Source organism: Aspergillus nidulans, chromosome VIII, assembly GCF_000011425.1.
Source record: "Aspergillus nidulans FGSC A4 chromosome VIII".
NCBI lineage: Eukaryota > Fungi > Ascomycota > Eurotiomycetes > Eurotiales > Aspergillaceae > Aspergillus > Aspergillus nidulans.
Window position 1 is genome coordinate 387280 of NC_066264.1, and position 27690 is coordinate 414969.

The window sequence follows — 27690 nt, forward strand, 5'->3', positions numbered from 1 at the left end:
TGTGCCGTCTTGCACAGCCTCATAACTACCTCGGCGTACGTTGTTTACCTACATTATAAGGCATACCGCTGGTTACATATTCATCTACATCTGCAGTCACCGCAAACAAAAATGTCCACCAAGCCCACCCCCGTCCCTCCATCCCTGGCAGAAACAATCCGATCGAGGAAATCGCAATACTGTCGCTTTGCAGACACCCAGGACTTCGCGTCCTGGGCAACCGTCTTCTCTCCCAGCGTGACCGCACAATTCTGCGATCCCCAGGGCTCTGTCGTCATTGAAAACGGAGCCACATATTCATTCGACAACAGAGACCAACTAGTAGGTTTCTTCAAGAGGCGTTTGCGACGCTGCAGACGATCCATGTCGTCGGCAGTGGAGAGCTGCACTTTGTGGATGGGACAGACGAGCAGGGAATCAGTGCGATCTGGCCGGTTATCTATCATGCTGCGAGTCATGGAGTCTCAGGAGGCTGGAGCGGCACAGGGGGAGGCCATTATTATGAGACATGGGGAGTGGAAGACGGCGAGTGGGTTATCAAGAGCTTGAAGTTTGTGAGAGGGTACTGGAGGGTGCAAATATTTGATCAGGCTTGATTAAGCTGATGTTTTGTCCTTTTGCTTTCTGTGGCGTTAGTGGTTATGGAGGACAGGGCTGAGAGCTTCCCTTCAAGCTAATAGCTGTCTAACATGGATGAAATTGTGCCACATCCAAGGTCGAAGCAGCATCGATTTCAGCAGCGCCCTCAAAGATTTATTCTATTCTCGATCAATAAGGCGTCTGCACAATATTGTCTCTTAGACGTGGTATTACAAATACGGTGTTGTACAAGATCGAAAACCGCACCCTCCCACCAGCGCCTCCTTCCTTGGCGGATAGATCACAACCAGACCATTAGGAACAGGCTAGCAAAGTGTCTATACATGATTGGCCTGGTGGACGCAAAGTCTGCACCAGTGACATGCGCATCTTGATATATTTGGAGGTTATTCATCGGCAGCATCGAATTGATCCTCGTTTTAGACCAGCCTTGTCAATCATACAGCAGGGCTATCCGGATTTTCCAGGGTGGTTGCCGGTTATCTCAATATGGATGCACAGAAGGAGACGTAAATTGAGATCCAAGTTCCGTCTTCAGGTTTGAAAGTGCTTGCCCTTTGTGGCTCTTTCGTTTGGGGTTGGAAAAAGGGGTAGATGTTCGGTAACTGTTGCGTACTCTGTCAAAGGCAGCAAAGACGTCTATATATAGGGTTAGGGTCAACCGACTATATCGGGAACTGCCGGGGCCGGCCGATGTTGCTGCGCAGCTGGAATGCACTTGCCGCGGAATTATTGATGCCAATAATACGACTATGAATACAGATCAATAAAGTCTCAGCGGCATGAGCACGTTTTCAAGAATACTGAGCATTCGAATGCGGCTTGCACTACGGCGTAAGCGCCACCTGTATGTACAGTTCTTGCTGATACCGCAGTGCAAAAGCCCATCCACCACGAGCGAATGCATATCCGCATTAGACAGACTAAGTTGAAGACTTCAGACTCCTTTTGACCCTGTATGGTTTTTCCAGGTCTCAATTCTGTACTCTGTCTTCAGCTGTCAACGATGACAAGAATCCTTCTTCTGTGGTTGAGACCGAGAATCGTTCAGATAAACAAGTATGTCAATCAAATGAATTACCTTGCTACTTGTGTACAGCATAGCACGCGTAGATCGTGCTGATACTCTATCGCAATTTAGCTATAATTTAGTTGTGGAATAGTATGTCAATGAAGGGTACCTTTCACTCACCAATTCGGTGTCCTCTAACTCTTGTCACGCTCCTTCTCAATGTTCGAGCTTCTATTTGTATACAGACGGCTCGTGTGAGGTCGCTGACCAGGTCGAAATACTTGCCCCGACGAGTCAATTGTTCTGGCAGGCCTGTTTTTTCAGTTTCAATATCAGCGAGCCGCGGCATCCAAGCTCTGTTAAGGTTTCTACTTTATTTAATTTCTTCCATTCTGTTCTATGGTAGTATTAGGTTATATTCTTATTTTTTTTATTTTTTATTTTAATTTTAATTTTTGGTGAGTTTACTATATTCTCGCGCACACCCTTACCTTCAATGTGCCTCAGATACGGCTCTGTTCCCACTATACGAACAACTTCCTCTAGCTGGATTTATAACAGTAGGTTGGTGCCAGCCAGAGTGCTGTGATACCATGTATGCTAGAGACTTGCTCTATTTGATTTGATTCTGTTAGGTACTTTACATAATAGTTAACGAACTGTTCTATACAAGATCAGCCACAAATTATGAGGCTGCCCAGCGATTACTCTGTTAAGTGGTTAATGCCTAGTAAACTAACTTATATTGGATCAATTAGTAATGCCTGGACTAGTCAAATCAGCTATGTATCGCATTTCAGCTCCGTAATCCCAGCCTCTCCGTCAGCAACCGCCAGATCGTTCCCATCACAATGTCTTTACGACGCAAATCATGCAACGCGTGCTTCAAAGGCCGGCGAAGGTGTAACCTTGCCTATCCGACATGCGAATATTGTCGAAAGACTAGGAAAAACTGTCAGTATGCGTATCCGCCTGTCAGCGTCTCAGGTAGTCAGCCGCACTCCGAGTCAGACAATAGCCCTACGGCTCCAGCTATGTGTGACGACTCTTTCGCCGCGCTACCGGGTGCGTCCGGCAGCCCTGGTCTGGACTTTTTAGAGACAAGCACTATTCCAGAGATTTTCGATCAAATTCAGCAGTTCCAGTACCCACCACTTCGCCGCAGATCTACACCAACCTGGACCCCGCCAAGTCAATCAAGCCTAACCCGGTTCCTCGGCACCCTCGGCGAGGTCCTGCCCATCCAAGGAAGCAGTCAAAGCTGGCAATGGCTTATTGAGGAGCTGAAAATTCACCCTTCGCAGTTCGCCAAACAAGGCGAAACGATCTTCATACATCGGCGGCTCTATCGCGAGTTGATGCCACGGTCTATCCGAATGGCATTTGGCATCTCGTCTTCGTCGTGTCTTCTATCCGACACAAACCGCAACACGTTGTTCAAAGCAATCGATAACGAAGTTAATGAGCTGCTGAACAATACTGAGCCAGCGACCCTTCTTGATGATCTTGCAAGGTTACAGGCGCTTCTTCTCTACCAGACTATCCGGTTCTTCCAGGGGACCCTCGAACAAAGGTCAACCGCAGAACAACAACAAAGCCTCCTGACGGCGCGGGCTCTTCGACTCGTCTCCCGCTCACAAAGTGAGCTCACTGGAAATGCAGCGGATCGGCGTGCGTGGGTTCTTGCTGAATGCATCCGTCGCACTGCCATAGTGGTGTACATGCTCTACGGTGTGAGTTCGATATCCCGAGAAGGCGTTTGTGTGGGACTGCATACGCTAGCGAAACTGCCAGTATCAACAGCAGCAACGGCTTGGAATGCTACTGAAGAATTAGATCGCGAGGGTGCCGTAGACAGGACAATATCATATGAGGATTTCCTGGCATGCTGGCTTGTCTCTACGCCGCGACGCCTGGATCCGTTCGAGCGGTTGTTGATTGTTCCTTGTCAAGGCGTAGATGCAGTTGAGGCTTTCGATAGTCTGGCTTTAGTTGGGAGTGGAGATTTGGCTATCACTTGAATTGGAAATGGTATGCTACATATGTACCTTTACCGCCACCGCCCTTTCAGTGGGTTCCCGTAGCAGTGGTTTTCCTGGAGCGCCTCTCTAGACAGTCAATGCGATCCACTCGTATGACTATATCTAGGAGTATTTCATGGCCGGTGAGTTCCTGGAGGATACCGGCCACATCCTCATTCGCTCTTGCCTGCTCGTAGTTCTAAAGCACGATCCTATTAGCACAATGAAGAAACCAAAATTGGGATACCACTCATACCTGCAGACTCTGCTAGCCGATCATCCCTAGAAAATAGCCCTTTTGATCTTCGATTCCGCCCGCACTGGAGAAGGCCGTGGCCCCGGTACGCTGCGACACCACAGCGGCCTGGAGTTTCTTTAATGTCCGCCCCGTCTCGTGTTTCTCAACAATTTTGATAATCTGCGTGACTCTCGACTCCGTACATGGAACTGAAGAGATCCTGGTCTCAAATAATTCCGGGGTATTCTGGGGCTTTGACAAACTGTCTTGCGACGGCCAGGAATTCTTGGAATGTGCGGGAATTGGGGTAGAACGCATGAAAAGAAGGCAGCTCATCCCACTCTAAAATACACGAGCTTTAGCTTCAGGTTCCATTCTCATAGAGCTGTCTATCTGTGCAGAAAGGAATTTGCGTCAGTATGAAGCGCACCTATAACAAGGATACCGCGCCCGCCGCTCTCGTCAACAGGCTCGCCCGCCTCAGCTAAAATCCTCCCGCGAAAGAAAGACCTGAAACCGGGCATGCCACGGAAAGGGGAAAATAGCGATGCCACTTGAATCTGTAGCAGAGACTGTGTCTCAGGGTCTGTTTTGAATGTTGGAAGGAGGAGTTCTGTAATGGCCATATTCAATCGATGGGATGGCGGGATGGTTGCTTATTAAACGGATAATGCTGGGGTACTATGTTCTATAATGAGCTAGATGCCAAGTTACCCGGGACATTTGGTTACTGTGTCCTAGACCGGCTTTATATGTGATGCTGTGCGTCGCATTTCATTGTCATGCCTGGGGAGACAATCATTGCCGACGGAATTAGGGCAAGTTGCGGGGATCCACATCTGCCCGCACCGCAGCCCGCAGTCCGCAATATCCCGAGTAAGCCCGCATCCATATCAGATATCAGTTTCATGAATTTGTCAGGCCCGCATTGTATGACAAATTTCTAACGAAAGCCCATAGGTTTGCGGCCACTGAGTGCCAATGGCTACAGTTTCGAGCAACGCGAAGGACTACTTAAGGACCCAATGTCCCGTCAAAACTATGGGCGCAGAGCATCATCCTTCAACAGTGAATCATAGGAAAGTCAATTCACACTTTCATTTACTGCCATGTCCAAAGTTATCACCGTAGTCGGCGCAACAGGGACCCAAGGTGGCTCCGTGGTAACCGCCCTCCACGACCTTGTTGACCGAACGTACATCGTCCGCGCAATAACCCGCAATCCCTCCAGCGCCGCAGCCCAAACCCTTCTCGACAAAAATATTGAAGTCATAGAAGCAGACCTGCACGATCTTTCATCACTGATATCCGCTTTCAAAGGAAGCTACGCGGTCTTTGCCGTCACGAATTTCTTCGAAAACCTCCCCACTCATGGCATCGAGGGCGCGATGGAGCTGGAAACGAACGCCGGGATTAATCTTGCAAAGGCTGCTGCTGCAACTGAGACACTGAAGCATTATGTATGGTCAACGCTGCCAGATTCGAAGACGAACTCGGAGGGACGGATCGCCGTGCCGTACTATGAAAGTAAGAACGCCGTCGACCGGTATATACGCTCTGTTCCGGAGCTGTTGCAGAAGACGACGTTCGTCTGGCTTGGGTGGTATGCTGGAAACATGGCTGTTCCGCTGTATCATCCAAACAGGGTTTGCGCCTTTGGTGGGATTGGGGTAAGGAACTACGTGACTTTTCTGGGCGTGGACCCGGCAACGAAAGTTCCTCTTCTGGGCGACGAGAAGGTGAATTCTGGGTTATTTGTCAAGGCAATTCTTGACCAGCCGGAGAAGACGCTGTCAGGAAAGACTGTTTCTGCTGTGCTCGAGCAGCGGTCTATTGGTGACGTAGTGGAGGCGTTTGGAAAGGCAAAGGGAGTGCAGGCGAGGTGTGTGAAGATTGATAGGGAAGTGTATAGGGTGCTGTGGCCGGTATGGGGGGATGTCCTCGATATTTCACATGCTTATCTTGAGGATGCTGGCGGGAAGGCGTTTAGTGCTAAGGATGAAGAAGTGCTGACAAAGGAGGATTTGGGAGTGGATGGGCTGGCGGGGATTGAGGAGGCGTTTGAGAAGGTGCCCTTGCTTGGCTAACGATGCTATATAGCCTTCCATCTCCTCCTGTCTAGCCATATACTACTTGTTAAGGACCTCTATGGATAAATCACCTGATTTCTCTTCCTTGGCGTCCTTCTACTGGTGCTTGTAATAGCCCGGAGTGAATATGCTTAGATAGCCGTAGCCCTAGTAATCCATGGTGACAGTTCAAAAACAGCGCTCAATCGGTGTCCTTGGCTGTAAAAGTCAATAAAGCCTGGATGAGCTCAATATCCTCTTCACTAACACCACAGCAGTTCTTCAGGTACTGCACCATCCCACCAAACCGTTCCACCATCAACTGCAGCATAAGCAGCATCGCCTCCTTCCTAGAACATCATTAGTACAACTCTGGGAGCACAGAAGCTATGTACCTTGTCTGAATAACAACCCTCGCTCTCTTCAGCGCCTCCACGTCAGTAACCGTCGGGATAGCCTTCTTGATCGCGGCTGCAATCTTAGGCAACGCTGCTTCCAGTGCTAGCTCGCTTCGACTATACTCGTCTGCTATGGCATCATCTGAGACCCCGGCTAAGGAGAGAAGGACCGCGAATACGACTCCTGTTCGGTCTTTACCCATCGCACAATGAACAAGAAATACATCGTCAGGGTTGTCGCGAATCAAAAAGAGAATGTCCCGGACGACTTGGTGTCCTTCAATGAGGAGCTTGAGGTAGCCCTCTGCAATAGCCTAGGCATATCAGACCACATACTACTCTAATGTTCCAGTGACTCACTTTCTCCCCCTCCTCAAGATACCTCTTATACTTGTCCGCGAGTTGCTGGACTGTGAATCCATGCTTCACTAGAGGAAGGTTCAGCACCCTGCATTGGCTGAGGCTCGACGTGCCCGTAAAGAGCGCCTTCGTTTCACCCGAGTTGGTGAGGTCAATCACCATCGAGATGCCCAGATCGCGGATTTGTATAGTTCCTCGTGAGGTGATGTCTTTCAGGTGGCCGGATCGGTAGATGAAGCTATCCCGGGTGAAGCAGTTGGGCCTGAGACTGCTGGGATAACCGCCGAAACTTCGGACGTTGAAGACACCGTCTATATCAATAGATGCTCCTCTTTTAGCAAGAAAAGTGCTCTGCGGTGATGATTCAGCCATCCTGCAATGGTTAAGGGCGAATCAGCCGGTGGCGGTCACGGTAAAAAGGGGCTTTCTCCTGCAGCAAATTCCAGGCTGGCCCCCATCCTTCATACGACACGGAACTTCAGATTTCCCGTCAGCTGCTGCAGGTGCCTGCCAGAATGCATCTGTGACTTAGCTGTAAGACGCAACAGTCCGTCATTTGTCATGTAGAGAGCCCTGTACTCCGGGAAAAGCGGCGACCAGTACGTCGTGCGTCTCGTTTAGTTGAAGTAATAATACCTCCAATATTATGATCGCTCCAGATTGCAAATCTTTCCTTTTAAGAAACTGAGGCCCCTGGTCTCATTCTTTCACTCGGCAAGTACATTGCAAATATGGCGCCTAAAGCACCATGGTCTATCGGATTCTATAAGCAGGCTTTGTCAACCTTTATCTGAATCTACAACTTCGCCTTCACTTTCCCATCCCCCACACCTAACCCACGAACATCAACAGCAGGTGTAACCCCTCTTACTAAATCCGCAACAACACTGCCCGTTCCCAGAGCCAATGAGATGCCCCATGGCCCATGGCCCGCCGCAACAAACACGCCGCCGTTCTGAGCAGTCTTAATACCACCCAGAGTAGAGTCATCCACCTTGCTCACAAACGGCACGCCGCGTTCCGCAACGGGCCGGAGACAAAGACCTTCGCGGAGGATTTCCAGATCATTTGTGTTGGGAATTTCATCAGTTGATTCGGTCTTCCCGACGGGGAGTTTGCCCATAAGTCTCACGGTGACATCTTTAAGCTTCTGCATCTCCTTCTCATCATAGTAGCGCTCCTTCAAATCCTCCACCCGCTCCGGAACCGGAATTTCGCGACTGTTCAGACCCGCGATGTAAATCTCGCTTCCTTCACGGGAGAAGATTTCAGGACTGAATCCGCAAGAGGGCGGGTGCGTCGTGAAAACTGCGTGACTTTCACCGTTGAGTTCCTTTTCGTGTCTTTCTGTGTACCGTGGAGAGCGGATGACCAGGGAGTATCCTGCTAACGGGTAGATTGGAAATGTTGTTGTCGAAGAGGGGAAGAGAGATGAGAATACGCGAGGGGTCCAGGAGCCCGCCGCAATGATTATGTTGGTGCAGGGGAGGATTGATTCGGTTTTTGTGGCGTGGTTAGAGATCTTGATGGCAGTGACCATCCTTGAAGAGTCTGTTACTAAGGAGGTTGCTCTGCTGGGTTGGTGCAGCTTCACGCCGCGTGAGACGGCTTGTTCGAGCAGAAAGTGTGAGAGGCGAAGGGGGTCACTGTGTTCGTCAGCTTTAATCTGAGTTAAGAGGGCTGAAAGGTCACATACACTTGCGCCACACTTCCACCCTCGCTGATCTTCTCGATCGCCGTCGCCTTCTGCTTCGTCAACCACTCCGGCCCCTCTTCAAGGACAACCGGCTTCGTCGTTGCCGTCTCAGCGCGGCTTGTGCCAGACCGTAGCCAATCGTCCCCCCTTGCACCTCCCGACCCTGCATCCGTACTCCCCAAACTCAGCGCCATCCCCTTCATATACCCCCACTTCTTGTTTCCGTCATGTTCAGCAGCTAGAGACTCATGGAGTGCGAAAGAGTACTCGCCGAGCGGGAGGAGAGACGGCTCAAACCAGTCTTTTGCCAGGAAGCCTGCGGCGTACCCGGAGGCGGATGAGAAAAGAGTGTCGCTGGATTCAATGATGTGGATTTGCGAGGCCCTGGACGGATCTTGTTGGGAGAGGTAGTAGGCGATTGAGGAGCCGATTATGCCGCCGCCGAGGATTATGGTAGGCATCTTGCTTGATTTTTTTCCGGTATGATCCAAACTTCCTTGGTAAAGCAGTGTTGTTGCTATTGAGTTTCTTCAGTTCCCATAGAACCGAGGAATTGGCACCCTAATATACCGCAGCGCAACGCCGAACCGAGATCGTATAGGAATATGTATGTGTCAAGGCGTCAAAATGTGGTGTGGTGTGGATTGCAGACTGTGGGGATAGCGCGCCCTCCGCATGACAGACGCGGATTCTTTGACCTGTTTCGTTTTAGGCGCCTTCATCGTCGGCCTCGTCCCGGTTTTAGGGGTCCCGAGCCTGGAGGTGGACCGGGACAGTTGCCGGTCTCGCTGCCTTAGGAGTGACTCGGGAAACTGCTGTTTGCCGCCGGGATAAGTAGGCATAGTGAGTCTGGACTGGGGCCCGAGAGGAAGCATCTAGATCGACCATTGTCAATGATATGATCAAGGAGATCGTTAGCTATACTTTCCTTGCCAAGTCATCGAGTTGGCTCCATACGGCCGTCTAGTGCAATAGGAATGTTGCCGGCTCTAGCGAAAACTTTGGTGACTCTTGAGGGCAATGCCCTGCGACGCTGACGGCACTACCACACAAACTACGCAGTCATAATCATTGGTTGATTGCGCGTTTTTGAGCCACATCCATTTCAGAACGTCAACTTTGACGCGTTTAAAGCGGAGGAGAACGCAAATTGGTCAGGTGACTATGCTGATGAATTCTAAATTCTGTTCCTTCCAATACTATCATCCTCACCTCTCTCTCGATGCAGCCGAGTGGGATTGTTATCCATAAGGGCTGCCAGATCTTTGATGTAACTTTTTGGAGGGGGGATGTCCTAGTTGCTTGACCCGTCGCATTAATTCATTGATCAGCCAAATGGTGGCCGAGTTGCGCGATAAAGAGGGTAAGACAAGACATTGATATATAGTAGACATCAGTCTTCTAATTTGCTGCGATTGGGTCGATGTCTAAGCTATAGACATGACCACTGTTAGGAGATTCATCTAATTGGACCTTTCCCCGTACTCATTCAGAATTGTTGTCTGCTGTAGATCACCTGGCTGGACACTGACCCCGCGACCCCTCCTCGGCTTGTTACATCATCTTAAACCTCGAGGTATCCCGCAATCTCTTCCGCCCTCTACCACAAATTCAGCCTTACAACCTTCAGTGTTAATACTAGAAGTCACAATGGCCAAAACAATCATTGTCACTGGTGCCTCTCGAGGTACGTTTACCTACATGCTTTCAAGCTTACTCCAATTGCTTGAGCTAACGATTCAGGCATCGGCCTCGCCATCACAAAATACCTCCTCTCCGCCCCCCAATCGCACAACGTCGTCGTGATCGCGCGGAGCGTCGAGCCCCTCCAGGCCCTGAAGAACGAATACAAGGACCAAGTCGCCATCTTAAACGGCGATATTTCCGACTTCTCGCTCGCGACGAGAGCAGTCGAGCTCGCACTGAAGAGCTTCGGACGCATCGACGGTCTGGTCCTGAACCATGGTATCTTGGGACAGGTGGGCAAAATTGCGACCGCTAATATTGAGGAGTGGAAGAAGGGCTATGATGTGAATTTCTTCAGCCTTGTCTCGTTCGTGCAAGCGGCACTGCCAAAGTTGCGGGAGAGCAAGGGAAAGATTGTGTTTACAAGTTCCGGAGCCGCGGTCTCTGCGTACCGCGGATGGGGACTCTACGGGTCCACGAAGGCCGCAATGAATCATTTGGCTTTGAGCTTGGGTGAGGAGGAGCCAGATGTTACAAGCATTTCTATCCGGCCGGGCATGGTCGATACGGAAATGCAGAGGGAACTGAGGGAGGATCATGCGACGACACTCGAGCCGCAGGTCCATTCTAAGTTTACGACAGTGCACAACGAAGGGAAGTTGCTGAAGCCCGAGCAACCAGGGCATGTCATGGCCAAGTTGGTGCTTGATGCTCCTAAAGAACTGAGCGGGAAGTTTCTTTCGTAAGTTTCTGCTCAAATTGCTACGGATAGTGCTAATGGGAGGATCAGGTGGAACGATCAACAACTCGCGGCCTTCCAGGCGTGATACTAAATTACTGTAGACGAGTCAGCGAGACTCTTATTAAAACAAGCCATAGAACAAGACAGCAGAATAGAATTGATCAGCCGAAAGATGAAAAGCAGGTACATTTCTTAAGCATTAGATGCAGCGCATCTTCATACTTAGCATGGAATGTAGTTTGTTCATCACAAAAATAGAAGACAGAAAAAAATGTCAATGCCGTACCTTTTCATGCTAGCTACGGAATGGCTGCTCTGCTTGCTGATGAGCAAGGCTGTCCTAAATGCTTCAAATTATCAGCAATGCTCAAGTAGGTGCTGAGTGGCATAAATCATGAAATTGTGGTATCAGTGGTCCGTTTGGCTTGGACAGTGTACGTCACCATAGAATGGTCTGATAGGGGCGACAACGATGTTCATCATGGTAAAAAAGGCAAGCAGAGTCGATTAAACATACCTTGTCAGTTAGTCAAGAGCATAATGCTGAATTGTAGATATTTCTCAAAGAACATCATATTGAGATTTCTCTGTGGGAGATGAAGAAAAATAAAGCCGAAAAAAAATCGCAGCCGAAGATAAATAGCCTGAGCGGTGGGTTTCTGCCTCTTGGTTAATCCGTTCCGCTCGTCGCATCCATATTTCGCGATAAAGAGGGTCCGTCAGGCTTACGCTCGGACAAAGAGGCAACGTAAACAGGTGACTCCATACTGTCACGGTATAATCTATCGCCGCTGCAGAAGACTTGCTCTTGCGATCCCTTTAGACAAATACCGAAATCATGTCAGATAGGGAGTTCAGCTGTACGTCTTTCGCGTCTTGGCGCAACAATGATACTAGCTAACACGGCCACAGCAAATGACGACTTGTCGCTTCCTAAAGGTGTGAACTACCTTGCGATGTTTCTTCGCGAGCCTCGGTGTGCTTCTAAGTCGCGGAACTGTCGCTAATAGTCACAGCGACGGTCCAGAAAATCATCACCGAGATCCTTCCCCCCTCGTCCGGACAATCCTTCTCCAAAGACGCGCGCGACCTTCTCATGGAATGTTGCGTTGAATTCATCACCCTAATCTCCTCCGAAGCGAACGACATCAGCGAAAAAGAGGCCAAGAAGACCATAGCGTGTGAGCATGTGGAGCGGGCTCTACGTGACCTCGGGTTTGGCGATTACGTCCCGGATGTCCTTGCAGTTGCGGAGGAGCACAAGGAGCAGTTGAAGGTATGCTTTCTTTCCCCAGGAATATGAGACATTTGGGGTGACTTCTAACTGTGTCTGCAGTCGCGGGAAAAGAAGCAGAGCAAGATGGAGCAGAGCGGGTTGTCAGAGGAGGAGCTGCTTCGTCAGCAGCAGGAGCTGTTCCGCTCGGCGACGGAGAAGTATCATGCTGCGCCGGAGGGTACTGAGTGAAGGAATATGGTTTATTCATGCAGATCGTATACCTAATGAGGGCTCGTGCTGGTCATGACGGACGGAGTTTATACTTAAAGGGTTATGGAGTTATAGGCTTCTATCATAGTACACTTGAGGGAAATATATTTATGTCGGTCTCATTAACCCAAATCACCAATCGTGTATGTTCCCGTCCCGGGTTTCATCTTCATTCAATTCATGTAGACTTCAAGGGTAATATTTCGATATATTTTGCTTTTGGGCGACCCCCTGGAGAGCTCCATAGCAGACTGCACGAACAAGTATTAGAGATTTTGATTTCGACAGCAGATTCCATTAGCACGAAGAGCACAGTTGTATACATATGGAACAACATTGGAGGTAGAGATTAAGGTCAGATACAATGTCGTTTCTTACCTGAACCGCACTAACCGCATTTGGCGTCCCGAACTTCAGCGCGCAATCGCAGCAAACACCGCGGAACTTCAAGACTATCATTGAAAGCACAGCCTACCCAAACTAAAAATGCCACCTTTTAAGGATGAGCATATCTTGGTATGCTCCCTAGATATTTACTGTTTTAGTAGGCGGGAGAAATGCTAATTCTGCAAGATGATTGCGCCAGGATCGCAAGTGACCCTGGCGCAACTCGGCCTCCCCGAGTCGTTCACACCTGCTCGATGGCGCTTCCCGACGCGAATGTTCCCGGGTGAAAAGAAGGGCGAATTCGAACCGTACAAGATCCGCGAGAGGCGACAAGAAGTTAAAATTGCCAATGGCTCGACCGCCCCTGGGGAGAAGGAAGACGTCGACATGAAAGACCAGCCTCCGCAAGAAGAAAGGAAGGAGAATACAGACGCGCCGAAGACGGAAAAAACCGACGAGACCAAGGCAGAAAACACCAATAACACCGAGAACACCGAGAACACGGGTGAAGAAGGGGGTGAGGATGGTGAGAACGGCCAGATCGTAGAGGAGGTTTTCTACGAAGAAGACGTCGCGTCTGAAGAAGGGGCGATCTACCCTATCGAGAACGGACGCATCGTTGACTGGCCGTGCTTTTTCGCTCTCTTGACGCATGTGTATAACACGCTCAGCCCGCCATTCCATACGCCTATCATGCTTATTGCCGAACCGGCTTGGTCATTACGGGATCGGGAGATTATCACTCAATTTGTGTTTGAGAAGTTCAAGACGCCTGCTTTTTGTCTGATGGACTCAGCGATTGCCGTGTGCTACGGATACGGCGTCGGCACTGCAACTGTTGTTGATGTTGGGAAGAACAAGGTGGACGTCACCGCGGTTACAGACTTCGTGGTCAATGAACATGGAAGAGGTATTGCATTGGAGGGCTGCGGCGGTGATTACCTGACCGACCGGCTTCTGGAGCTACTAGGCTCCAAAGGGTTCACGCGGGATATGTGCGAGCAGCTGAAGCGGAGTAACATCACTGAGCTTCTGCCGGCAGGGACACCTCTACCGGGTGCCGCTGCTACATCACGCCAGGATGGACAGCCGCCTGGTCCTACAACACAGCCTGGAGTCGTGGAAAATGCCCAGACTAAGAACCCGAATGGCTCCACTGAGAACAATGACGACGACGATGAAGGTGTTTTGGATGTTGCGGCTATTGTTAGCGGCAACACCAGCGAGTTCCTTGCCGCGCGGGAGAAAGAGAAGGGAAATAAAAAAGGCGCTGATCAGGGCGCGAAACCTGTTCGTCTTCCCAACTCTAAGAAGGAGAAGGCCACGTTCCAGTACCAGGAGTTCGTCAAGTTAGAGCCAGAGAAGCATGCGCCTAGCGGTCCTTCACGCTTCATCCGCCAGACTAGGGATATTGAAGTTGGCGTTGAGCGGTTCTTTGCTGCAACACCGAAGCAAGATACTGGAGACAGATTGTCTAGCAGTATTCTTGAGGATATAGCAACTCAGATCCATCACACCATCCTGGCCGTGCCGGATGCGACAAAGCGCAGTGAGCTATGGGATTCACTGATCGTTGTTGGTAACGGTAGTAAAGTAAAAGGTTAGTCTTTCTCTCTCGAAGCATTCCTCGTCCCAGTTTATTTACTAAATATTGCAGGCTTCACTCAAGCCCTCATCAGCACAATCACTCAGAAGTTTGTCCTCTCGCCGTCCGGCACAATCTTTACTTCAGAAATTCCATCCAACTTCTCCACTCCCCTTCCCACCGGCGGAACAAATACCCCCGCCCCGGGCTTCCCTGGTCAAATGCACCATCCCGGCGGACAAGGTGTAAACCCCCTTCTTGTCGCCGCCACTCACTCCGGCAATCCTATGCCTCCGGGAACCCCTTCAATGGACCCTCTCTCCCATCACCGCTCCACTGGCCACTCGCAGACTCCGACCTCTGTTCGCACCGTAAAACCACCAGAGTACTTCCCCGAGTGGAAGGAGCAAACAGCAACCCAGCAGCCTGCCCAGAATCAACCAGGTCTCAATGGGCCCGGCGGTCCGGCATCTAGTGGCAGCCACCGTGGTATGGAAGAAGCAGTTTTCCTTGGAGCGCAGGTTGCCTCCAAGGTGGTTTTTGTGATCGATCAGGGCCTCAGTAAGGGTTTTATGAGCCGTGTTGAGTATAATGAGAATGGCCCGTCGGCGATTCATGAGTATGTTATGTGAGCTTCGGCTAAACCGATTATATGGATGCCAATCCACTTTCGCCTCATCTGTCATTCGACGTCGAGCTTTTTACTTCTCCTCTTCAGTGCTTTTATGTATCGTGGTTTTTACGAGGCGTGGTCTGTTATTTCAGAAAAGCAATCTGTTAGGATCATGGTAGGATAGGCGGAGTTAGTCAAGTAGTAGATATCAATGTATTCGTTTAATAACTATGGGATCTTATAGCTTTCACCTCTTGACGCGAGTACCTACATCTCGAAATGGAAGCACGTGATACTGACACGTGACTCTGACGGATAATCAGCTTATCGATCACCGCCACTAGCCTCCGCTCAACTTCTCATTGACCTAAACTCCGTACATTTTGCGCTTGTCAAGGATATTGATCTGTTATCGCAAAAATGCCGCGCGCTGAAGCTGGAAGCACGAAAGCGCTCAGTAACAAGCTGAAGGCCGTACGTTTTCTTCTGTTCCAGACATACCTTTTCACAGAATGAAGAGCTAACATCGTGCAGAAAGGTCTAGGTCGTCTGCGATGGTACTGCCAAGCTTGCGAGCGACAAATGCGCGATGAAAACGGTTTCAAATGGTGAGTTAGTCGCATCCTATAGATGAAAGTAATTTTATAACAGATGTACTAATGGTTTTCCTAGTCACGTCCAAAGCGAAAGTCACGTCCGACAAGTTCTGCTTATCGGCGAGGATCCGAAACGATACATTGAGGATTTCAGCAGGCAGTTTATCAAGAATTTCCTGGATCTGCTGCGGACTACCCACGGAGAGAAGAAGGTGCACATCAATCAGTTTTATCAGCAGGTTATCGCTGATAAAGAGGTTAGTTTTAACCCATGCTTTATACTTGTAAAAAGAGTTGTTGCTGACCTGTTTTGCTGTAGCACATTCATATGAACGCGACGAAATGGAAGAGTCTTACCCAGTTTGCAGCGCACCTCGGACGTGAGGGGCTGTGCCATGTTGAGGAGACGGAGAAGGGCCTGTTTGTTTCGTATATTGATCGGAGTCCAGAAGCGATGCGGCGGAGAGAGGCGATCATGAAGAAGGAACGGCAGGATCGAGGAGACGAGGAGCGGGAGCAGCGGTTAATACAGGAGCAAGTGGAGCGGGCGAGAGCAAAGGAAAAGGAGGAGGAGATTGGTCCGGAGGCGAGGAATCTGCAGCGTAAGGAAGGTGAGAAGGTCAAGTTAAATATTGGATTCGGTGCGAAAGCCACGCCGCCAGCATCGACCGAGCAGTCGAGAACACAGTCTCCCGATGAGAAAGAGAAGGACAAGGATAAGGAATCCTCCTCTGCAACGCCCGAATCATCAGCCACTGCCTCTCCCGCACCATCTCAAAACCCTCAGGCCGCACCGAAAGTGTCTATGTCGCTAGGTGGTGGAAATAGCAAACCCAAAAACGTGTTTGCATCCGCGGCGAAGAAGAACCCGCTGGCTGGGAAAAAAGCTACTGTCGTGGCCCCTCCGAAGAAGATGTCTGAACAGGAGCGGATCATGAAACAGGAGATGGAGGCCATGGAGCGGAAGCGCTTGGGAGGAGGCGGAATGCCAAATTCTAAGCGGCCTAAAGTGTCATGAAGCGACATTGTTTCGTCCCTTATCAAGGAGCCCTAAGAGGAGGTCTCCTCAACCCCCCGCAGCTCTGCAGGCTCCATCGACCCCTCGTTCTTGGCTGGTCCAGCGAGTATAATGGTTGGTCGCTTACTCTGGAGAATTTCAAACAATGCACGGTAATGACTGAAGGAGCTGAAGGACAAGAATACCAGAACCATTTCTCCCGGTCCCTGACGTGCTTTGTCCGGAGTCCAGACCATTGATAATGGAGCAGTTCATGTCAGACGGGTGCTGGCATCCGCCACACTCTTCATCCCTGTATCTATTCGCCGATTTGGGATTATTAGCGTCAAAATAAGATTATGACGGCGGCATCACTTAATCCTGGCAGGTCAGCACGATCGGTGCCACCAGCCACAATCAACCTAGACCCTACGTGACCGCATTCTTCAATTCCCAATGGCTCTTCCACTTTAGAATAATAGTCTTTAGTTGATTAATCTAGCCTCCCCAGTGCCCGCCGGAGTTGGAGTTTCCGCTTACGAAAGACGGTGACCCGTTTAAGGGGCGGTTTCAGCGCATCGGTGAAACGCAATTCCACCATCCAGCGCTCAACCTCATTTTAACATCGTTATCTAAAACAACGTCGTCTGGTGATTGGAGTCTCGACAAGCCTGGACCACCGTGCAATATGCTGGTATCTTTACCTTTTCGCCCTACGGGGATGGTATAATAGCGTCATCTCTCCCGGACCTGCAGCTCAAGTGGAAGATCATCTAGCTTGTCGTTCCTTTTGGTGTTTCCATTCGCTACTTCATATCGCCGGTCGATATACTTCCGTTCATTCCGAAAATGAAGATTTTTCTTTTAGGCGCGGTGCTCTGTGCGGCGCAGAGCGTCACCGCTGCCCTCGATGCGTCGCTCCTTGAAACCTATGTTGATTCTCTTGAACTCATTTCCTCGTTTAACCCCGTTGAGGCAGCGTACTGGACTGGTTACAAGCATCATCGTCGTACACCGTTTGCTGTCTCTCCCGATGGCGAGTCTGCGTACCTTGCGTACCTCGACTCCAGCGAGACGGGTGTCCACGTTCAGCAGGTTGACCCCAACACTTTTGAGGCAGTGGGGACCACCGTTACGGTGTCTGGTGGTCAAGAAGGTACGTTCCCTTCAATCTCCGCTCACAGTTAGGCGGAAACTAACAGAAGATGCAGCTGGCGGTCTTGTCGCCCATAACGACGGCTTCGCCCTTCTTACCAACGAAGCCATGCCTTCCGGCACTACCGACGCTCCCTCTGATAACACCCCGGTTCCGGTCCTATACCGCTACAAAAACGGCGAACAAACCTGGAAGACCTGGCTAGGCGGCCCTGAAGTCGAGTCCAGCCAGGGCTACCTTGCTTCCCCCGACCTCAACGGTGATCTCGTTTACTCGTCCGAAGCTGGCCTGTACGGCGCCTACTTCGTTGTCACCGCTTACTCGGGCTCTGCGTCCGGCCACTACGGCGATGCTATCCAGTACGTTAATGACAGCGGCGAGCTTCAGACCATCTCTGGTGCAACCAGCACGTGGGGCTGCAGCCACAATACGGGTATTGCATTCGAAGCAGCTTCTGAAGCTCCCTTTGCTAGTATTTGCGCAGAGGATCAGGGTGCAATCTGGCTGAATACGAATGGCCAGGGTATGACAACTGTCGGCGTGAAGATCTCGAATGAGAACACGACGAATGGTGCCTCGGGAGAGCCCATGGGTGGTATGAGCGGCAGCTACAGCCAGCTCGTTAAGCTCGACACGACTTCGCGGTACATCTTCGCCTGGCCTTCTCGCGGTGCTATTGATGTCACCGAGAACGAGTGGATGGGTGAAGGCTACACGCATGTTCTCCCTCGCAACCTAAACCGCAACGTCGCCATTGCCATCTTCTCCGACAAAAACACCCTTGTCGGCGAGGAGGCCACCTCTGTCATTGGCACCGAAGACGCCGATAGCCAGATCAACTGGATCACCACTGGCGACGCGGACCACACGAACGTCCACGCCGCTGCCTTCGGATCTGAAAATGCCCTGCTTACGTGGGAAGAGATTTCCAGCCCCATCTGCGACGAGTTCGTCGCCATGGGATGCCGCGGTACGTTCGCGGGCACTTACTTCCAGCATGTTGACAAGACTGGTGCGACTGTGGGGTCTGCCATCAAGTCTTCTGATGTCTATGTTGCCGGTGATATGGTCAATATTGGCAGCAAGATCTGCTGGCCGTATGTGAACATGGAGTGGGATCTGGATGGGACTGTGAATGAGTGGGATACCTCTAGCACCACGACCACGGAAAAGATCTCTTTTGCTTGTATCTCTCTGTCCGGGTCTGGCTCCAGCTCTTCTGGCTCTTCGGCATCCGCAAGTACCTCTGCGCCTGGCTCCGCGACCTCCTCTGCCATCACGACTGCGTCCGCAACTGCTTCCTCCACAGGCTCTGTCTCCCTGTCCACCTCCGTGAGCGCGGAAACGCAGGCCGTCTCCCAGACCAACTCTGAGGTTGCTACCCAGCCCGCCTCTAAAACCCCCGAGACCACCGAGACCACCGCTGTGCCCACTTCCATTGACGCCGTCAGCGCTACTGAGCTTCCTGTCTCCACCGCAACCGGCGAGAGCGCAACCGTCACGGCTCGACCCAACAGGAAGAAAGGCAAGTGCAGGGCTCACTACCGTCACTAGGCTCCAATCTCACCGGAGGGTCCCCAGATGGAATTTCTGGTATAAGTCAGCATGGCCGGAATCTGCTGTACGTCTCTGATTCGGCTTCTGTTCCATAGCTAGTATGTGTGTAGACACTTTTTCTGTGGATACCCAAATTGTATGTATAAAAGCAGAAATGGACGATTTACCAACTGTCAATTGATTCTACTAGCTCAGCTGTATTATTATTTGACGACTTGATGTGCCCATGCTGAGCTCTCTCTCTATACGATAATCGACGAGATGCGCGAGTTAAGTACAGTTTCGTAGGGGACAGTCCATTTTTATTCGAACCCAGAGATGATAATAACTATTGCTTAGTGGTAAAGAAGAAGCAGGACGGGCATGGGATTACCGTGCCATTGCGGACTGCAACAGCACATTCCCAGGTAAAGTCCTTTTTTGTACTGGCATTATTAGCCTGGGGAGTACAGTAAGGGTATGCCTAAGTTTCTATTGCCATGCAAATCACAAAGTCGAGGTGACATTCTTTATCAAGGGTCAGTTAGAAAGTCTAATCTGCTGAATTATTGCTATTGCTAGATCCAATATACCCAGAAGAAGGTGTTTTCAGGGTGTCTTCAAGCTTGTGAAGCGCCCTCTACCTCCTTTGCGTCCATGAGCCTGGCAGTTGGCCTGTTGCTAGCCTTGCTTCAAGATTTTCGATGCAGCAAACTACCTTGGTGACTCGGAACTGAGCCAATTACTATCAAATTGACAAGGAAAGCAAATGCATAATGGTGCTGCTTTCCTTGAAAACCTCTCAATGGCCTCAAATTTTGTGAAAACGAAGGCTTCTTAAAGCTGTATTGTATGGTTCAGGCTGCCTGGTGGTCAATCTCCAGTGCCAACTGCTCTGTAGCTATTAGCTGTGCTCACTGAGAATTCTCTGAATGATTCTGCGCTGGAAAAAATGAAGAACACTCATGTACCCATGCCATTCACGTGTATAATCACGTAGCATTTTACCCCTAATTTAAGGCCACTCAGGGGAGTGGGGAGGATGGTTAAGGAGCAAGCGGCGATTCTATCGAGAATAGCAAGCGTCCACATGAGCTGCTATACAGACCTGTCGTGCGCAGGAGGCTGACTGGGATCAGTGATGATTTGAGAACGTTCTGCAGCAGAATATTGGGAGCGAAGATGGGACAGATTACAGGAGCAGCTACCCAGCCAACTGCCAAAAATGGCGCCGAATGGCCTTCCATTCAAACAGGGAGCAGTGAGCAATATCGACATGTGCGACTAACGGCCCACGAGCGTATATAGGATGTTGTCTGGTCGCATTTGACGGGTAGAATAATTGGATCACTTCTTCTTAAGACAGTATCGTAGTGCTAGTAGGCCGTTGAAAAAACGCTGCACTTGATGTACAACTGAAACGAAACATGAACAGCAGAGAGTTAGGTTAAAAATCCTAGAGGTGTGTCGAGGCTCTCCTGACTGTATCTAGAAGTTTCCGCCTCAGGCATTAATATTAGTCAGCCTCTCCGCTGAAGCTCTCCAGAATCTTCAGAGCTGGAGATCTCATCGGAGAAGCCATCTTGTGACCGCGCCTCTGCTCCTTTCCCTTCTGCCACAGCCTCGTTTTTTCGTCATCCTTTAAGTACCACATATTCTTTAACTACCGCTTTTCTGTCAGACAATCTAGCGCTCGCCATGGCTAACTACCTCGCCTCCATTTTCGGAACCGAACAAGACAAAGTCAACTGCTCTTTCTACTACAAGATCGGCGCCTGCAGACATGGCGACCGGTGCTCACGCAAACATGTCAAGCCATCATACTCTCAGACGATCCTCATGCCAAACATGTACCAAAACCCCGCCTACGATCCCAAGAGCAAAATGAACCCAAGCCAACTGCAAAACCACTTCGATGCGTTCTACGAAGACGTCTGGTGTGAGATGTGCAAATACGGCGAGCTGGAGGAGCTGGTAGTCTGCGATAATAACAATGACCGTGAGTTCTTTTGCCTCATTGCTAATATTGTGCAAAACTAACCTTGCTTCTCAGATCTGATCGGAAATGTCTACGCCCGATTCAAATACGAAGAAGATGCTCAGGCTGCCTGCGATGCGCTGAACTCCCGATGGTATGCCGCGCGACCGATATACTGCGAATTATCGCCAGTTACCGATTTTCGAGAAGCTTGCTGCAGGCTGAATAGTGGCGAGGGCTGTGTACGCGGCGGGTTCTGCAACTTCATCCACCGAAAAGACCCTAGTAGCGAGCTTGACCGGGAGCTTCGCCTCAGCACGAAGAAGTGGTTGAAGGAGCGTGGCCGGGATGCTCGGAGCGTCAGCCGCAGTCCTAGCCCGGAGCCTACACGGCGAAGATACTGAATGATGGATTTGTTTCATAGTGGCGTTGGGTGAAAGCTCGTGTACTTTATTTCATGATATCAGGCTATAATGGCTCGCATCAGATACTTCTATTTACATCTCAAATGGCAGACATTCGGTGCCTATTTTCTTGTACTAGGTCCGTTGTAATTGTTCCTGATCGGGAGATATGGAGGTCTTGGCGTTGGACTCCGGCGCGTCAGTCGCGTCGTCCGGTGGACAGAGAAAAGACACCCGCTATGCTTTGCCCCACGTTGACCACTTGCCACGGACTGCGATCTTGTTGATCCGCATTGATTATTGTGCAATTTGTTCTGGCATCACAAGCAGCACGATGTCAGATGGAAGACATAGTTACGATGACAGCAACCGGGCGTTCCTCCAGGCCCTGATGGCCCGCTCGACGCTGACCCTTACAGAGTCAAAGCCCATCCTCGCTGCCATTCTTTCAGTCCACAGTGCGTAGGAGATATGAAAGATAAGAAACTAGATTATTGACCAGTTCTAGGGGGCGAAGAAGTCTCACCGGACGCAATCACTGAAAACGACTTTACTTCATTCATTACGGCCGCCAACAGCGCAATCTCCCCCTTCGATCTCGAAATACGAAGCACTCTCCCCCAAGTCGAGCTCGACGACCCCGCAAACGAACAAGTGACCCCCGAACGTGTTTACGCCCTCGTGAACACAACAAGTGATGGATTGACTCAACTTGCGACGACGTACACGGCCGATGAGATCTCGTTCGTCAAACGCATCCTCGATAGGATGTTCGAGACGAACAACAACAGAATCACCGAAGCCATTGCGATCAGCTCTATCGAGGCAATTCAGCAAGCGAAGGCGCCCGGGGAAGGCAGCCGGCGGGCGTCAGGTTCCGCAACACAAGCTACGCAAGGCGGGGCTGCTCAGTCGCTGAGCATGACGCAAGCAGAAACTGTCTTAAAACAACTTGTTGAGGATGGCTGGTTTGAGAAGAGCCGGAAGGGATTCTACACGCTGAGCCCGCGGGGGCTGATGGAGCTGAGGGGGTGGCTTGTTGCGACGTACAACGACGACAATGAGACTGGGCAGAGGAATAACAAGATTAAGTTCTGTGCTGCGTGCAGGGAGATCATCACGGTTGTATGTTATCTCCTGAATTGTCGGCGCGTATGGTGTACTGACATAATAGGGACAACGCTGCGGCAACCGTGACTGTGCGGGCCGACTGCACGACCACTGCATGCGTAACTTCTTCCGCATCCAAAGGGCAGAGCAGTGTCCGGTGTGCAGGGCGCCATGGCCGGGTAACAAATTTGTTGGCGAACGTGCGGTATCTTCAGGTCAGAGACGGAGCAATGTTCGTCAGAGCGGCGTCGGACCAAGCACGCAGTTAACCCAAGCTACGAACGACATGAGTGAGGAGGACGGCGATTGATCAGTCATAGTACTGTGACAATCAAATGTAGCAACGGCTCTTTGACACGGCTCTTAATGCCCATCCAGAACTTGCGCATGGTCCGAATGCTGCACATGTTTTGTCAGCCCAGGCCTATTCTATCCGTCCTGGGCGCATGGCATTGCCGTTGGTTGGGACGGGCAGATACAAGACCAAAGCTAGCCTCATCAATTATTCGACGACTAGAACATTTACTGTCGGCCGTCTTCAGCATGCTTGGTTATCGATACGATGCATTATAGAAAGAATGGGGCCCACCTGCGATTTCTATCTCGACAGGCGCGCTAATGATAGCTTCCAGAACTACCTACATAGCAACAAATGCGCAATCACTCATCCGCCGGTACTGGCAGACCATCATGGAAAACCACCTTCCTTCCCTGTTTCTCCATCGCTTCAATAGCATTCCTCTTGCGCAGCTCGCGCGCTTCCTGCTCCGTCAGAAGCACAAAGTCGTGCCTCAACAATTTCGTCCCAATTTTAACTCCGTACTTCTTCGCCATCTCCTCATCTTCAACAGTTGACAGGTCAACAACAAGCGACTCCTTCACACCGAATACAGGGTCGGATGTCTCGTAAGGGTCGCCGCGGGGGTAGAGCGCACTAAACCATCGCCATCCATCATTAGTCCACTTATTCTCCGCTCGAGATACAAGAATAACATGAATCAAATCAAACCGAGCTCACGTAATCAGAATATCCCAACCCGGCTTATCAAGCATAAAGTGCACATGCCCCGGGCGATTGGGATGCCTTCCCAGCGCCTTCAACATCTTCCCAACAGGGCCATCCATCGGGATCGGATACGGCACCGGCACGATCGCCTGGAAATAGAACTCGCCATTCTCATCACTCCTCAGCACCCCTCGTCCATCTGGTCCTTCTCTGTTAGGATTCTGCACATCATAAAACCCTTTCGAATCCCCTTCCCAGACGTCAACCTTAACATCAGAAATCGGGTTTCCTCTGGTATCTTTCACAGACGCCAACACAAAAAGCGGCGTTGCGTCTGGGTCAGAATGCAACACTGACCCATGATCCATATCCGCTGCGTCATGCGTATGGAACGGGCCCAGCACCGTCCCCTCTGTGGCAGGCGGTTGCCGTGGGTGGTTGATACTGTCCACAAGTGATGAGACACCTAGTGTATCTGAGAGAAGAATCATCTCGTGTCGGAGGTCGTCGCTAATCTGACCGATCTCAGTCAGAAATTGGATGCCTGTGTTCCATTCTTCTGTGGAGAGGCGCGTTTCGAGGCAGAAGTCATGTAGGTGGCTGACTATGCGGTTGAGAAGGTAACGAAGGCGAGGATCGCGGCATTGCGAGTTCACGATATGTACATTTTCCGTGATGTTTTCGGTTGTCAGGTCTTTCATGGGGGGAAGGGAAAGGTTGGAGGGGGTTGAGGTGGGGTGCATCTTGGTTGTTATTTAGGGTCGTTCTGGATATTTAGACGGGGTAAGCTGGGATCAGAATCGAAATCAAGTCTGTAATTGTTCGACTCTTAAGTATAATGTAAAGAGCACAGAGTACAGCACTCTGACATGGGGCTTGATATTTATCGAGAGAAAGACTGGAGCTGAGCTTTGATTTAAACTATGGATAGCCCTGAAGATCTGAGGGGAGGTTTGTGCTATGTACCCCCCGAGCCTGGTCAGCCCCACATATGAGAATAATAATGCCATGTCGATACACAGATTACGTGGGATGAGCAGGTGGTGTACAGAGAATGTCCTCTGTGTACGAGTTTATGCAGTCCTGGGGAACCCCACATGGAGATCGACCAGCGCCAGTGCTCCTCAAGATTGTGGGGAAGCTGTCGAAATACTTTACTCGTGCATTATTAATCCTGCTTTTCTCATGGGATATGGTGCGGTTAATTGGTAGAGGTCTTCTATAGATACGGAAAATATGCCCTATTTTTATGCGATCGTTAAGGTAGATCTCGACTTCGTCATCCCATGATCATATAAATCCCCAGGCGAGGTCGAATCCAGTTCATGCAGAAATCTGGCATCTTCAAGGACCCCATTTCGATGATGATTCCTTTACTCCAACTCGCCAAACACATCGTCTGTGCCGAGTTTACCCAACGGTTGAGCCTTTGGCTCCATTTCTGCCTTTATACCAGCCTCGTGGCCCTTGCGCATACTACCTCGTCTGCGTATCAATAGCCAAAAAGTGCGGAAATCATAGCAGCCCACGCAACACTGCCTACAACTCCACCTGCAATGGCGGCTTTGTTCATTGAGCTTCTGCTCGAAGAATAAGTCGGCCGGGCCATCGTGCTGGATGCGAGAAACAGGAATAAAGCGAGCCATCGGCCCATTCTAAAGGGACGGGATTTCTCTATCTCAGCTGCCGTGACGTAGGGAATCGAGTGGGTTGATATCGCGGGCTAACAAAGCTAGTTACTACAAGCCTGCTGAGTTATGGGTGGGGTGGGCATACGTCGAATTCATTGCGGACAACTTTGGATTGCGCATCGTAGATAGAACCTGGCCTGCCATAGCATCCAGCAAAAGAGTTATCAACCCAGGCCTGACGCTCCCAATGCCGAAAATCTGACGTCCATATGTGCGGCAGGCGTGTGACATTCGGCCTTTGATTAGAACTCCGGCGCGGAATCATCTGAAGGAGGGGACGGACAGGTACGAGCTATCCGACTAGGTGAGTGTGGCAGAGGGAGAAAAGTGGGTGAGGCATACACATCGGTCACAATATCTTTGGACTCAAAGTCTGCTCCGCTGACGACGAAGATCTGCCACGAGCTGGCCTCGGGATCGTGGACAACAGAAGCGCAAGATTGAGTACGGGAGGTTTCAGTGCCGTATGTTGTCTGCTTAAACCATTTTTGGTATTCAATGTCATAGATATGAACGTGGTCCCATGCATTCTGACTGGTAGTTGAGCATGTAAACGACGACAGCAAACGCACAGATGTAAGTTCTGCATCGATACCCTCCTGAACAGACGGTACCTCACCGCCGAAGAAAAGCAGTGCTCCCATCCTATTGACTGGAAGGTAAACCAGAGCGCGCTCTACGGGCGTGAAAGGGGCATCGAGCACGACATATTCCTCGGTGGTTGTATTGAATTGGATCATATCAGAAACATACTTTTTGGTGCTGTAGGTTATTGAAATTGTTGTTTTACTGTCCTTGTTTCCGCCAATCCAGTATGCCGCCTGAATCTCGGGGGCGTCGGTGTATGCTGTGCGGATTAGTCCTAATAGACCATATGCGGTAGGATTGAAACATACCGCCATATGCCAGCCGCACCGGCTTGACGCTCCCCTGCTGCTTTCCCATAAACCTTCGAAATATTGTACATTCAGACCGCGTAATCCGAGGGGTATCGCTTACACCACGTCCGCCGTAGCTGAAAAGGGTATCGTTGGCTTGATTCGCCCAGAGTGCTTGATCTTTGAGTTGTGGGACGCCGGAAGAATCAGATGCAGTTTATAGTTCGCTCCGTCCGCAAGGTCAACCTGCGAGGAGAGATCCAATTCGAAAAGGTAGTTGTCTGACCATTAGCAGCCAACTAATTCGAAAGGTGGTAAGAAGCACTCGATCCATTATGGTCGTTTGGAAGGATTCCTCCGTTAAGACCAGTCATATACAGAGCATTATTGAGGATATTAGCTGTAGGAGTTAACCAATTGCCTTGTCATTAAGAGGCTAGCAACTTACCGCTAAACTTGTAATTTCGTCAGAACCCCCTGGACAGATCAGCCAGAACTTCCCGATCTGGTTCTGCAATGGGAACTGCTTTCGCTGCCACCTGCATCACAAAAGGCCCCAGCTATACGCGGAGAACGGTGGCATTTCGTGACCTCGCCTCGACGATGAGATTACACCAGGAATTTAAACCTCTGAGACTACTGCGCAGGATGAGCAACCGCCTAATATAAGGCCTTCCGTCATCGGCCCATGTCTGAGCCACATTATTGTTGCTCATCAGAGGTCGTACAGGTATGGCTGCAGTCAGCAATCTCTAAGACATTACTGTTTGTGATTTCAGTCTGCAGGTGTTCCGCCCAATCAATGGCTTCACTTGTGAGGTGGCGTCATAGCCATGCGTGGTTGCTTTTGTTTAGATGTGGCGGCGGACGGTGCGACTTGGCAGCGGGCACGATTCTTAGTTCAGACTTCATAGCCTCATTGACACTGAATTTCAACTCTGAGGAAGGGTAAGATAGAAAAATGCTTACTCCTTGACCTAGTAAAGCCAAAACTTCGCAATCGCTGTCGGTTCCCTGATGGCAATGCGAACTCGCTCTCGCTGCCTCTAGCTGGGTTTGGTAGTTTACCGGAATGCGTCTCTGGAAGGCTGGTCAGCAACACGAAATGAGGACTGGAAGTCCAGATCGAGTCCGCTCTAGGGCCTTACATTGTGATAATTGTGCTCTTGTTGGGCTGGTACAATGATCTAACATATAAGAGAAACACGTGGGAACACGTGCTTCAGGTCATCCCTTTGTCCTCCTTCCACCCTCGAACACTCTGTCCGTGACTATCTAGTGTTTCGACGATAACGCATGCCTGACGCGAAAACCGTATGCGTTGACGAATGATTGAATGTATGCTCATTGGAGGTCATGTACGCTGGTCGCAGCGATCAACGAAGTGAATACGAGTCAAGCTTGTGAGTAGAAGCATCGTGCCAGACATCACACGCAATACAGCT

At 50.4% G+C, this 27690-nt stretch overlaps 14 protein-coding genes across 14 annotated transcripts, besides 1 other annotated feature; 9 read left to right on the top strand and 5 right to left on the bottom strand.

Annotated features, from left to right (window-relative positions):
- Window positions 1-27690: part of a sequence feature (contig 1.172 1..523550(1)) that runs on past both edges of the window.
- ANIA_09351 (uncharacterized protein) lies at window positions 112-596 on the top strand (the record flags this gene model as incomplete). Its single annotated transcript, XM_677528.1, has 2 exons — window positions 112-321; window positions 357-596. The coding sequence occupies 2 exons, from the start codon at window positions 112-114 to the stop codon at window positions 594-596; spliced, it is 450 nt and encodes a 149-aa protein (XP_682620.1).
- On the top strand, window positions 1607-3633 carry ANIA_09352 (uncharacterized protein; the record flags this gene model as incomplete). Its single annotated transcript, XM_677529.1, has 5 exons — window positions 1607-1659; window positions 1764-1777; window positions 2174-2207; window positions 2371-2515; window positions 2572-3633. The coding sequence occupies 5 exons, from the start codon at window positions 1607-1609 to the stop codon at window positions 3631-3633; spliced, it is 1308 nt and encodes a 435-aa protein (XP_682621.1).
- Window positions 4098-4497, bottom strand: ANIA_09353 (uncharacterized protein; the record flags this gene model as incomplete). The annotated part of the gene is made up of 2 exons (XM_677530.1): window positions 4098-4213; window positions 4302-4497. 2 exons carry the CDS (start codon window positions 4495-4497, stop codon window positions 4098-4100), a joined length of 312 nt encoding a protein of 103 aa, XP_682622.1.
- Window positions 4981-5958, top strand: ANIA_09354 (uncharacterized protein; the record flags this gene model as incomplete). The annotated part of the gene is made up of 2 exons (XM_677531.1): window positions 4981-5474; window positions 5517-5958. 2 exons carry the CDS (start codon window positions 4981-4983, stop codon window positions 5956-5958), a joined length of 936 nt encoding a protein of 311 aa, XP_682623.1.
- On the bottom strand, window positions 6143-7070 carry ANIA_09355 (tyrosine-protein phosphatase; the record flags this gene model as incomplete). Its single annotated transcript, XM_677532.1, has 3 exons — window positions 6143-6290; window positions 6336-6652; window positions 6699-7070. 3 exons carry the CDS (start codon window positions 7068-7070, stop codon window positions 6143-6145), a joined length of 837 nt encoding a protein of 278 aa, XP_682624.1.
- ANIA_09356 (NAD(P)/FAD-dependent oxidoreductase) lies at window positions 7495-8855 on the bottom strand (the record flags this gene model as incomplete). Its single annotated transcript, XM_677533.1, has 2 exons — window positions 7495-8344; window positions 8395-8855. The coding sequence occupies 2 exons, from the start codon at window positions 8853-8855 to the stop codon at window positions 7495-7497; spliced, it is 1311 nt and encodes a 436-aa protein (XP_682625.1).
- ANIA_09357 (SDR family oxidoreductase) lies at window positions 9999-10907 on the top strand (the record flags this gene model as incomplete). The annotated part of the gene is made up of 3 exons (XM_050613129.1): window positions 9999-10081; window positions 10138-10822; window positions 10853-10907. The coding sequence occupies exons 1-3, from the start codon at window positions 10045-10047 to the stop codon at window positions 10905-10907; spliced, it is 777 nt and encodes a 258-aa protein (XP_050468968.1). The 5' UTR covers window positions 9999-10044.
- Window positions 11569-12431, top strand: nctB (negative cofactor 2 transcription regulator complex subunit NCB2). The gene is made up of 4 exons (XM_050613130.1): window positions 11569-11682; window positions 11735-11761; window positions 11839-12098; window positions 12159-12431. Exons 1-4 carry the CDS (start codon window positions 11661-11663, stop codon window positions 12285-12287), a joined length of 438 nt encoding a protein of 145 aa, XP_050468969.1. The 5' UTR covers window positions 11569-11660; the 3' UTR covers window positions 12288-12431.
- Window positions 12795-15118, top strand: ANIA_09359 (putative chromatin remodeling complex subunit (Arp9); the record flags this gene model as incomplete). The annotated part of the gene is made up of 3 exons (XM_677536.2): window positions 12795-12824; window positions 12882-14295; window positions 14353-15118. The coding sequence occupies 3 exons, from the start codon at window positions 12795-12797 to the stop codon at window positions 14910-14912; spliced, it is 2004 nt and encodes a 667-aa protein (XP_682628.1). The 3' UTR covers window positions 14913-15118.
- ANIA_09360 (putative C2H2 finger domain protein (Kin17)) lies at window positions 15314-16507 on the top strand (the record flags this gene model as incomplete). The annotated part of the gene is made up of 4 exons (XM_677537.1): window positions 15314-15367; window positions 15428-15501; window positions 15566-15746; window positions 15809-16507. The coding sequence occupies 4 exons, from the start codon at window positions 15314-15316 to the stop codon at window positions 16505-16507; spliced, it is 1008 nt and encodes a 335-aa protein (XP_682629.1).
- Window positions 17336-19196, top strand: ANIA_09361 (uncharacterized protein; the record flags this gene model as incomplete). The annotated part of the gene is made up of 2 exons (XM_677538.1): window positions 17336-17642; window positions 17698-19196. 2 exons carry the CDS (start codon window positions 17336-17338, stop codon window positions 19194-19196), a joined length of 1806 nt encoding a protein of 601 aa, XP_682630.1.
- ANIA_09362 (zinc finger CCCH domain-containing RNA-binding protein) lies at window positions 20763-21684 on the top strand. Its single transcript, XM_677539.2, has 2 exons — window positions 20763-21177; window positions 21232-21684. Exons 1-2 carry the CDS (start codon window positions 20877-20879, stop codon window positions 21558-21560), a joined length of 630 nt encoding a protein of 209 aa, XP_682631.1. The 5' UTR covers window positions 20763-20876; the 3' UTR covers window positions 21561-21684.
- On the bottom strand, window positions 23222-24572 carry ANIA_09363 (intradiol ring-cleavage dioxygenase). Its single transcript, XM_677540.2, has 2 exons — window positions 23689-24572; window positions 23222-23604 (listed from the first exon to the last, which is right to left on the bottom strand). The coding sequence occupies exons 1-2, from the start codon at window positions 24417-24419 to the stop codon at window positions 23331-23333; spliced, it is 1005 nt and encodes a 334-aa protein (XP_682632.1). The 5' UTR covers window positions 24420-24572; the 3' UTR covers window positions 23222-23330.
- On the bottom strand, window positions 25050-26579 carry ANIA_09364 (uncharacterized protein; the record flags this gene model as incomplete). Its single annotated transcript, XM_677541.1, has 5 exons — window positions 25050-25161; window positions 25710-26229; window positions 26264-26316; window positions 26367-26491; window positions 26532-26579. The coding sequence occupies 5 exons, from the start codon at window positions 26577-26579 to the stop codon at window positions 25050-25052; spliced, it is 858 nt and encodes a 285-aa protein (XP_682633.1).